We start from the raw sequence: 12,572 nt of genomic DNA, 5'->3' as shown, positions 1-12,572 counted from the left end.
AGAGAATAATCACATTGCCAGTGGTGTGGAGGCTATCATGAAGGGGATTGAGGCTGAAGGTGTATAAAAGAATCCAGAAGATATTTAGGATTGAAAAAAATAACAACTGTCTCTGAAAAAGTTAAGTTCCTTTTTCTTTGGCCCCTTCTCACTGCCTATCCCATGTTTCGATGGTTAATTGATTTGTGCTGTTAAGCTATAATGTTATTAGTGGAATACAACTTTTCTCATGCTTTCTATGTAATCAGAGAATCACAACACAAGTACATTTTTTAGGTAGAAAAGGAGAAACAATCCCTTTTTGTCCATAAGGAAGTTAATCAAATTAAGAACAGAAAGCTGCACAATGAAAATGAAGTACTTGAACCTTTGGGAAAACATTCTTTTGCCAAGTGACTTTACTGAATGTTCTTGCCAAAAGACACACTTCATTAATTGTGCTGAGAAGAAACTATACAGGACTCTTATCAGGACTATCTTGAGGATATTAAAAGTGTGTGTGTGTGTGTGTGTGTGTGTGTGTGTGTGTGTGTATACACTCTTTTCTGTAGGTAGCTTTATAGGTCTTTTGTGTCTAATAAGCTACTTCAGTTTCCAGAATGCTAAAACGGGCAGACAATTTCCTGAGAAACACAAACTAAACAGAGTAAAGGCTTAAGTGAAATAGGGAGATTCTTGGCACATAGTAGGCATTTAAAATATATTTGTACATTTATTAATGTTGATTCACGTTTACTGTATAATAATGATTCTATACAGTCTGTGCAGCTTACATATCTACATACAAATGCTCTTGGAATAAAGATAAAATAGTTTCCATCCACTGGCAAATTAGCATTTATTTATATCAACCATTACATTTCTTATGCCTCCATAGTACCAAATCCACACTTCTAACTATTAGTAGTAGTAGTAGTAATCCACACATTATTTTACTCCAATAAATCTTCTATTGTGAAAACCCTTCACTGAAACCAGAGAAAACCCCATAACTTTAAGTACCCATTCATGATAAAATTACTGTCAGTTAAGGAAAAATTTCCCTATTATCTCTACCCTTTCATTATTAAATGGGTTTGAATACATTGGACTTAATTATATAGGTTTCTTATTCTTTCTGAATATTCTAAATCAAATTTTGGTGTTCAAATTTTCCATCTTTACTATTAGGTGTATTCACCCAAAATAAAGGGATTTTTGTAGTTTCAGTTACATCTTAATAATTACATATTACATGATAGTGTTATCTTAAGATTATTGCACTGTCATGTTCACAAATATTTTTTACCATTTTTGAGATGCTAATAAAGACAAATATGGCATTCAGTACCTTGCAGAGTTCTAATGCAATCATAACATTATTTAATATGTGATACGATCTAAAAATGCCTAGTAATAGCCAGAAAACATTCAGTGGTATTGAGCATTTGCTTTGATCCACTAGAATGAAAGCCTTGTAAAAATGGGACTTTTCACCCTGCTTTGTTCAATTCTTTTTCCCTAATGCCTAGAACCTGATTTTACATGACTAACAATTAAAGGTCCTTAATATTTATTTGGCTTTATGTTTATAAAGGGCATGCTAGTTTCATACTCATTAGAAAAAAACAGATAAGCAAAAAGAAAATCACTCGTAATCCATATCTGTGTAAGAAAATGCTGGTAAAATTTTGGTAAATATGTATGCATGTAGGTGTATATTTACACATGCAGGCACACATGTACACACACTTCTCACAAACATGTATTATAATGGATGGTCAATAAATGGACTGAATGTAAGATGAACATTTGGAGCTTGCAGACATGGCTAGGATTTGTAATTTCCTTCCAAAGGTTTATGAAATAATCAATGTATGCACTCTTACGAGTCTTGGAAACTAGACTCCTAAAACAAAAGGTCATTTATTGAAAGGCAGGAGACAGATTTCCTCTGATTTATTTTCTTCTCTCTTACCCCATGGAATTATCCTCAAAGCATGAAATCCCAATTCAGACTTTCTTTTGAATTGTGGCTGCATTACTTGTCTTTGTCTCTGTTTGGCCAAATGTAAATGGAAATAAGTGCATCTATCTTACTTGGTATTGTAGGGCTCAAAAGCATAATGTATTAGGTGCATTATAAATTTTCAATGCATACCAGCTATTACCATTATTCATTAAACAGGTTGTTTTCCAGAGTTTTAGTTTGCAGACATAGGATAATGGTCAAATTTAATGTAGGGTTTTTTTGTTTTGTTTTGTTTTGTTATTTGTTTTCCTAAGATGTCATATACTCTGAAAGAGTACAGTAAAATTTAAGGAGCATTATTGGGATTTCTTTATAATGTGACAAAAATAGAAATTTTGGTATCATGACCTAATGTGTTTCCTCCCCCACATACTTAGGTACATTTAAAGAACTGAGAGTAATTCAACCAACTTTTCAATTCTTTACCTGAAGACATTACGTAGCTTGCATTGTCCAACATGGCAGCCACTCGTCCAGTGCAGCTATTTTATTTAAATTAGTTGACAAATAAGACAAGAATTCCTCATTCACATCAGCCTCATTTCATGTCCTCAACAGACATGTGGTTTATACTACTATACTGACAGAGCATATATATGTATAACATTTCTATCAGTGCAAAATACTGTATTGGATAGGACTGATATGGACAGATCTTGTTTTAACTGCTTTTGAAAAGAGCCTACAGCTTGAAATTAGATGACCTGTCTTTAGCCATTGATTCCTCAGATTATTATGTGACCATCAGCAGTTTACTTTGCTCTCTGATTTTTCACCCTCTTGTCTGTAAAATAAACTTATAGAGAAAAATAAGACCATTGTGTTTAAGTGTTGTTGACACACAGCCACAGTGTTGTTATTCCTTCCTCACAGAAGTGGCCTTAGAACATTACCCCCAAAGACCTGTACTTCAAACCCTGTTCCTTGTAATTGTTTGTTTGAGTTTTTGCCAAAGTTCAAACATGAAACTCAGAGTATGTTCTTAGAGGGACTTGGCTGACCTTGGTTTCTTGTCAGTGACAGAATCCTACTGCCTCTCCTGACTTATGAGGAATCACCATCTATTTTACATTCCTTGTTGATTGGCACCTCAGTCTATCTCATTGTGTTGCCAGTTTGTAAGCATAAAAAGATAATTCTAATCCTATCTAAGACAAACATAGTTGGAAGGGTAAAAATCATGAAATATATGATAAAACTAAACAATTGCTTCTGCTCTTGATTATCTATGCTACTCATCATAACCATTAAAATGGATATGAGAAGTAGGATTATACTATGTGACAAATTGCTTCATAAGCCTGATAAAGTTCTGCATATTGAACCAGTATTAACAAAAATTGAAAAGCCAGATTGCCAGTGATTTATTGCCTTAGAAGTTTAGACATGCAATTCATGTTATTAGTTTTGAATATTTCATTTGAATAGATGAAGGGAAACTGGAGATAATGCTAATGTTTTCAGTATCTGAAATGCAAGTGTTTGAAAATAAAACTGGCAGAGGCAGTTTTATTTTCAGTAATTGACATGTACCCCAAGCTTATTTGCTAATAATTGAACCTTGAAACTGGAATTAAAGTAGCTTATTAGAACAAAACTTTTCAGGTTATTCTTTCCAGAAATAGAGTATCTAGATTTTAGTAAAATGAAAATTATGTGCTTGGAGAATATGATAACAGTAGGCAATGTTCAATTTGACAAGTGCTAACTATTTTTGTAGTTAAAACTTTGAAGAGAATGTTTATATATGTGAATGTTTATATATATGTATGTATATTTAATATATGTGTGTGTGTGTGTGTAGTATGCCAAAATCATCATAAAAACAGAAAATTGCTCTCAAAATACAAGATAATTTTCCTAATGAAGTTAATATACTATAACTACAATGCTTATTTTTCACTTAGTATCTTGTTGTGCACTGTTACATATATATGTATACATGTATAGTTACATATGGGTATGTGGACATAAAAGGTGTGTATATGCAGACACTTCACTTTTGTGAAGATATATTTAAAGAAGATAACCTCAGGAAAGTCAGAGAACCTGCAAAATGCGTGTCAATCAAGTACACGACAGAGCTAAATATTGGCCCCTTGAATCCAAAGACACACCTTCTGTTTTGCCTGGCTTCGTGTTCATCTCTAGTTCTCAAGAGAGTTTCACCAAGTTTGGATGGGTTAAAATAGACTTTGTTAACGGGAAGTGGAATTTTGAGCCTCTTCCCCAGAGGTTATTGGAGCTAAAGAGGAATGGAGGATCCGATTTACCATCTCACTGAGGAGCTATAGTCAAGAAACCAGGCTTGCAACTTCTTGTTTTCCATTTGTATTGTTTTCTGGGTGTTCCAGTTAACCACTAGCATAATCTGTCTGAAAGGAAAAGGACTTGACTTTAGGGCAATGGACTGTCATAGAGGGAGATAAGTAGCATGAAAGACCTTTAGCCAGGGTTAGGGAAAGGAAAATGAATTATAAATGGTAGAGTAGAATATCCATCTCTAGACAGATTGAGGCTCAGGGTCTGCTTTCAAAGAACAAAATGAAAATATAAAGAAGCATTTTCACCACAAAAGAGAAAGTGGGCTGATCTCTAGGAGGGAGAGGAGTAGGAACAAACCTGTGAGCTTTTTCATCAATTCAACACCTCAAGATTTAGGAAAGTCCAGCTCTACAAATTTTTTTGTTATAAAGTAATTGTGAAAAAGGTCTTTGACATTGCTTCTTTTTCTTTAATGCACTCTATAATTCATTGCAAAAAAAAAAGTGTATGTTTTACCTCAAATTTGGCTGTAATTGGAGTTGGCGAAGAGTTAAATAGTTCCTCAATGTGTGTTGTCATGTATGCCCATGATTTATTTTTTTTTTGTAAACTTTAAATCCTTTTGAATGCAAAATTATGACACAATTAAACACATAATACAGCTTTTAGTTTACAACATGTCATGAACAGCAAATGGGAAGGGAAGTATTTATTCATTTTGTCAAACAAAAAGAATTTTAGGACACTAATACGGTTTTTCAGAAAGGTTGGGGCTAAATATAAATTATATGTGTATGTTCATGTTCAATATATACATATACATACATATATACATATACAATATATACAATACATACAGGAAAGACAAACAAAATCATGTGGTCCTCACATTCTCTAACTGTTTATATTCAGTATTATGAAAGCTGCTAGTGAAAGACCATGCACCTTAGTTTTTATGAATATAAACGGATGATCAAAAGTATTCCAAATAAGTGCAAATGTATAATAAGTTTGGCGTTCTTTCAAATAAATGTCACAGCATATTCTTTTCATTCTTTCTTATTTTGTTCTGAGTTCTTGTGTAAAAGATTTAAAACAAGCTGATTAAATCATTCCAGTACCATAAGAGGGAAGCAGAGAGGACAAGATTATCTCATCAGGCAGGATGAGTTAGGTCATGGTTTACCCAACCATAATTCAAGGGCTCTGTTCTCCATGGCTGGAAGCTATGGTCATGTCAAGGGTCACCCCCAAAATGACTTTTATCATAAGTTGAATCTGCTTATTCTTATAGACTATGTTTTAGTTGGTGAGTTAGAAATAGTTTTGTTTTTTTTTAAAGCTTAAGGTTGTTTTAAATTCTGCCTTTTGTTGGCTTTAAAAATAACTATATTAGTTTGCATTAGATATATATTAGTGATGCTTCTGTTAAGAAGGAAAATCAGTTTATTATATTTTTTCAATAACTATAAATAAAAGTAGAATTAACGTGAAGCATAGAGATGTTTTTGAAATAAATAAGACTTTGGTAAAGAAAATGAAGGAAGGATGTGAAGTAGTGTTTTTCAAACTGGGTAAGGACATATTATTTGGTAATGAATTCAATTTAGAGGGTCTTTGACAGAATTTTGAGAATGAAATGGAATAGTAAAAAGAATAAGTTAACATAGTAAAGAAAATGTTAGGGCAGTTATGATACTTAGTGGGTGCAAAAGGATCACGCTGTATTAAGATGTATATTGTTTTTCTTCTTACTATTGGCCTTGAACCAACGATAGTCTGTAAACTATTAGTATGGAATAAAGAGGATGGATTTGCTCGCTATGAAACTCTGGGAAGTTAATCTCTATAAGCCTCTTACTCATCTATAAAATGGGAATAACACAATCTACTTCACAGGATTAATGTGAGAATTAAGTGAGATGACACATTTTAAAGCTCCTAGCATGGTTCCTGCCATGTATTTGCCATGCCACAAATGGTTCCTTGTATTAGTAGTGACAGTGTAAATGATAAAACTAATTTATGACTTTTCATAACGCATTACATTATATGCTGGTTAGCTTGAGATGGCTGCAGGAGATGACAGATATTCATCAAAGGAAGTAGAATAGAGGACAAGATATGATCAAGTAGAGGTGCACTAAGGAATTACAGGCTTGTACACACCGGTAGAACTGTATTTGGTTGGGATTATTCCCTCTAGTCTAGTAACTCCTGGTTGGTTAGGAACACAGTTCAGCCCATTAGCCATCTCATCCAAACACCTCTTTTGTTGCCAAATGTACCTCAAAGGATATTTGGGGTTTACGTTCAGGTCTTATCGGGTACATGTAATCTGGTTGCAGAGACATCTCTGTAAGATGGAAATAACTATTTAGTGGGAATAAGTTTCAGTTTGATTATCGTTGGCCAGGTAATCTGCAAGCATCAGCTGTTGGGAACAGGCCTTAAAGTTCTCTAGCCTTGTCTTAGCCACTGTGAATGGGTTTCAGAAATTAAGTATGACCCGTATTCAAACCAAACTACAGTCATGTTTTCTTACCTTTCTAATTAAATGTCTGTCATGTTTATCCAGATTTTTGTTTATGTTCTTTTTCTCTCTTACTCATGGGCAAATTCTTTGATGGCCAAAAGGATGTCTTGTTCATGGTACTGGCAAATATTTGACACAAATACATGTTTCTATGAATGAATGATTCCTTATTATCAACATATAAATCATATTGTGACAGACTTACATTTCTTCTTTAACTTTTTTTATTATTATTAGTTTCAGGTGTACAAAACAATGTAATAGACATTTATACCCCTCACTAAGTGATACCCTCCTGCCCCCAATCTACTACCCCTCTGACATTGTATATAGTGGTTACAGTTCCAACTGACTCTATTCCTTATGCTATATTCCACATCCTGTGGAAATATATATATATATATATATATATATATATATATATATGTATATGTATATAATTATATAGTTGGCATTCAATATTATTCAGCTTCAGCTTTAGGTGTACAGCACAGTGGTCAGACATCTACACAGTCCATGAAGTGGTCTCCCTAATAAGACAAATGTCCATAGGATACCCTACAAAATCTTTACAACATTATCGATTATATTCCCCAAAGTGTCTTTCGTATCCCTATGGCCATCTTGGGGTTAGCAATTGTGCTTTCTAATCCCCTCACCCTCTCCTTGATAATGAGGCCAATTTTATATATCTTACCAGCTGTATAGCTGTCACTGCTTAAAGCAGAAAAAACTAGAATTGAAAATGGTTCCTGATGCAGTCAAATCTGTCTACATCTCACCCTGGACAATAGCATCCTGACCTTAACATCCTCCAGTGGGTGACCAGAGCATTCTTAGTGTCCCCCAAACCCCCCAAATTCTCCATGGTTTACAGCAGTCATAGGATATGTCTGACTCTGCTACAGTGGAGTTCCAGAGAGTTTCGTTATCCTATGCCTAGAAATATGTAGCTCTCTACGTGGTCTATGCTTTAAACTCTCTATTTCTTTGTTGGTATTTTTGTGTTAGAAAGCTGTGGATATTTTGAAGAATGTAAAAACAACATTTCTTTTCCAGGTCTGAGAATGAATAAAGGTGCCATCACCCCTCCCCGTACTTCTCCTTCAAATACGTGTTCCCCCGAAGTCATCCATCTGAAGGACATTGTCTGTTACCTGTCTCTCCTTGAAAGAGGAAGACCTGAGGATAAACTCGAATGTATGTAGTTCTTCATTTAGTTTACTTATTACCGTTGGGAACTTAAAATGACATCTACTATGGTTGTCGAGATTTTTGTTAAATAAAGTGACCTTGATTAATAATTTTGAAAAAAATTCCTCCAATTGAGAACCAGACAATTAAAGGATATCAAGAATCTATCATTTACAGGTTCTTTGTCAAGTTTCATGTATAACCAAGTATTTCTTGAGCATATTTCTCTGTCAAAGGACTATTTTTTTAAATGTTGCTCAGTTTGGTAACAAGATGATATTGGAAAGTATCCTTTGCACTGTTTAAAAAAAAGAAAGAAAGAAAAAACAACAACAACAACATTCATTTCTAGTATATGAGGAGGTCTTCCCTTTAGGCAGCAAGAGGGTTCACTGTCCACATGCAGCCTGAGTCTATCTCCCTTGGAAATCTTTCTTGAAACCTTCAGCCCTAACACTTTCTGTGCCCCGAACAAATCATTTCTCAAGTACTAACCATGAGAGTCTCATTTATAGAAGATGTCTTGGATAGTTTCAATAATTAAACAATAGCTCTGTTTGTTTCTTCTGCAATACAAGCAAGTATTTCAGATAGAAAATTTCTATCTAGTTGCAAGGCTATCAGTTGCTCTCTTTAAGAAAATATAGTGACTGGGCTCTCTCTGGTGGCAGACTGTACTCATTGCAATGCAAGAAAAATACTTTTTCAAGCATTTACTCTAAGCCTGATCATTTGTTTAGTAATCTATTCTGTCTCCAAAGCTCTTGCTAAATACAGAGCTGGTGGTGTCTTCAGTAATCTGGTTAACTTAATTACATTGGATATTATTAAAATGAATTAAAAATTCTTGCTACTGAAGTGATAGTGGAGATAATGAATCCTAAATTTGTCATTTCTAAAGCAAATATAGAACATTGTGACATTTCAGAATTATGATTAGGAAGTATGTTTATTTAAATTTAATAGTAACTGTTGATAATATGTATCTTACTAATAAAAAAATTACTATAATATGCTTGAGTCACACCTGCTTTTGAGTAGGCTATATTAACATTATTCTTTAAATAAATATTTATTATTCCTAAATGTTGAATATTTGCATTTCAAAATTTATTTGTATTCCTAAGAACCTACAGAAGTCTCTCTCATTCCAAAATAAATATTAATGTTCAGTGAATTTCTATTGAAGTGACAGCCAGAGAGAAAGTTTGCTCAGGTGTTATCAGGACCATATTTGTGATGATTTTAGAAATACAAAGGCAAATATTTTTTTCCAGGTCTGAGACTGAATAAAGGCACTGTCACCCCTCCCCGACATAGTCTTTGTGTTGCAGTCTAATTCTTTTTGTAGGCCAACTGGAAGAATTTTGTTTTTAAGGTAGAATTCCTAAGAGACCTGCTTTTAGGTTCTCAATTTGAGCCTATGTATTAACAGTTTTCATCCACAATTGCAGGTAGAAGGTTGACACACAAATCTTCACAACCACTTGATGAATGAAGTCAAACCTGACCTTCCACTTTGCTCTCTTCAGTGTTATCAACCCCCTTCGCTCTGTTCTTTTTTTGAATTTTCCAGCTCTCTTTCAAGCTTATGCCAGATTCATGTGTATTATCCTTTTTTTCCTTAACTATTTCTTCGGACTCTTCTCATAGGCAGACTTGTCATGGCATGGTATTATTACTGTGATTTCCCCCGGACTCTTCAAAGTAAATGCAGTTCAATTTCAGAAGCACACTGAAATATACCTGTGTTCCAGATATGCTCTAGTTCTCTTCTCAACTGTCCTCTAATTTGAAGGACCTGAAGCTGCCCTTAGTCACCTGGAACTTGTATTTGTTTGTTTATCTGTTTTTAAATGCCAATGCCTGGCCCTTTCTGACGTCAGTTAAGTCAGAATTCATTCCCCTCACCCACTTCCTGAGCAATATACAGTACTATAGACTTTCCCCTTCTGCAATTGAAAATTTACGAATTCCTAACATTCATGTGTTCTTTCATAGTTATAGATTTAAACTTTTTTTGAATGAGACTTTAAAGAAATTTTATTTAATATATACTTGTTAATTTAATATATACTTATTTCCAAAGCAATTATAACTTATTAAACACAATATAAGCTAGAGGAACGAAAAGAAGAAAAATAATTACAATTAACACAGAAATTGATATGTCCATACACCTAGTATAATTAACTTTGTATGTGAATACTGAATTTGGATTTGGATTTCCCTAATTGACACCTCCTATCTAAGTGACATGGGCATATTTAAAACAAACAAACAAACAAACAAACAAAAATCCTCTTCACACGTCTGTTTTCCCATCTGTAAAATTGGGATCATACCAATGTCTATGTCATATGATTGCTATCCGGATTGAATGAACCAATATTTGCTCACGTAAATTCCTTCACGTTTATTAGTTTATGTGTCTGTGAAGTGAAATAAAAGTTAAGAATCCTGTCCCTTAACCACTTCACTTCTTCCTGAATTTGCCTGCGGCTCATTGGCCTCCTCTCCCTTCAAATATAGACTGACACTATAGTCCACGATGCCAATCATTCTTTCACACTTCATTTCAGGCACTCAATTGATTTGCTTATATACTGAGGTGGTAGAGATTTACTGAAATTAAAGTGTAAGTCTATGGAACAACCCCAACTGGGCTTCAGTATGTCTCTGGTCATCAGCTTCTAGTTAAAAGTTATTCTAGATGCTTTGTTTCTTCACAGTTTGACCCCAACCTACCTTGCCAGTCTTGCATTCGGCTTGACTTGTGCACAAACGACGTCCCAGTCACATGGATCTACTTTTCAATCATCCGACAAATCCTGAACTTTCTCAACTTCGTGCCTTTGCTAATAATGTGCATTTGCTGGGGGTGTTCATTCCCAATGTATATTAAAGGTACACTTGAGGCCTAGCTCATATCATGAATCTTCTTGCCATGTCCAAATCAGATTGATTTTGCTCTCCCTCCTCGTACCCTTGCATGGGCACCTACCACTTGTGTGGTGAGTGTGTCTGTATTTGTATGGCTGTTTCCACAGATAGATGCTCAATAAATGATAGTTAAATGGAATTGTACTGAAGGTAATGGGTACTTGAGGACAGTAATTCAATTATTTAAAGCATGAAATAATACTATTAGTTTGGTGCAAAAGTAATTGCGGTTGAAAAGGTTAAAAATAATTGCAAAAACCTCAATTACTTTTGCACTAACCCAATAATTTCATTTATACTGTGACTTTAAAAAGCATGATATCCACATTTGGATTAGTGTTTATAAATTATTAATGACTTAACTAGAATGATATTTAAGTTAGCTTACATTAAATTCACTGAAAATATATCACTAAAGAGAAATCAGTAGGAAAATAACCAGACAATAGATAATTGATGTGCAAATAATGAAGACTAACCTGTATGTTAGTTACTGCTATGTACAGTATTAATCTCAGAATCACTGAAATTTAATGTGAAGAGACCCTAAAGATCATGCAGTCAACCTCACTATAGTGTCAATTAAAAAGTTTAAGCCCAGAAAGACTGGTTATTAATTATACCATCAGTTTATCTATTTGTGACTAAAACTCACAATTTTGACCTACTGTATAAATGCTCTTTTTATTTTGAAAAACGTCCTCTCATTGTTTTTATTGTTTGTCTTGTGAAAAAAGGAGAAAATAATACTGTATTATGTTAGATGTTACCAACTCCAAGCAGCTAATATTTCTACCTCTTCCTTGAATATTTATTAAGTAGCTATTGAAATATATAAAATGGTAAAAAAATTATTGTGAATTAAATAAATACCAGCTTAAATGCCTTTTAAAATATATATTCTGATGTTCAATAACAAAGTCCGTATTCATGTTTTTATATTGATAACATATTATACAAGATACGAAAACACCAGGGCATATGTAATAAGATGTTCAAGGAGAAAATATAAAAACAAAAACTTGCACATCTTTTGGAAGAGAAAAAAGAATTTCCTTTATATTGCATAATATGCCTTTGCTGTGATCTTTTAACCATATTCATGTGTGGGCACATAATTGTTTCTATATAAAGTGTAATTGCATGAGCATAAAAATAGGAAAAATGTGGGTTAAACTAGCTTGTAACTTTGTAACAGGTGCCCAACTTTGGAAGCTATCCTGTTGACAGAATGATTTTAATTTTGGTCTTAAATTATTTTTGCACCTAAATATTTATATCATTATTATGTTGGTTTAAAAAATAAAATCTATTTGCTTAATAGTAACTTGACTGTGGGGCCTAACTTTACTTTTAAAGTTTAAGAAAAAATAGTCTTATTATAACATTTGAAGATAGGTGTTAATTTTAACAATGTTATTCAGATACAGTTTTTTGTGTGGTTTTTTTTTGCATTTTTAAAGATTTTTACTAAAAATATAGTTAGCATATGTTATATTAGTTTCAGGTATACACAGTAGTTACTCAACATTTATATACCTAAAGAATTGGTTACCATGATAAGTCCAGCAACCATCTGATACTGTGCCATTTTATCACATTATATTGACTTCTTGTACATTG

At 33.5% G+C, this 12,572-nt stretch overlaps 1 protein-coding gene across 4 annotated transcripts in view; it reads left to right on the top strand.

Moving 5' to 3' along the window:
* The window catches only part of DGKB (diacylglycerol kinase beta), a 642,123-nt gene that overhangs the window by 158,273 nt on the left and 471,278 nt on the right, over positions 1-12,572 (top strand). For all 4 annotated transcript variants that reach the window (XM_019727049.2, XM_074340800.1, XM_074340803.1 and 1 more), the window contains one exon: positions 7,872-8,012. In XM_019727049.2, coding sequence (XP_019582608.1) covers positions 7,872-8,012 — 141 coding nt within the window. The remainder of the gene's footprint in view (positions 1-7,871; positions 8,013-12,572) is intronic.

Source organism: Rhinolophus sinicus, linkage group LG09, assembly GCF_036562045.2.
Source record: "Rhinolophus sinicus isolate RSC01 linkage group LG09, ASM3656204v1, whole genome shotgun sequence".
Taxonomy (NCBI): Eukaryota; Metazoa; Chordata; class Mammalia; order Chiroptera; family Rhinolophidae; genus Rhinolophus; species Rhinolophus sinicus.
The sequence above is the reverse complement of the archived record's forward strand: the minus strand, read 5'-3'. Positions and strand labels throughout refer to the sequence as shown.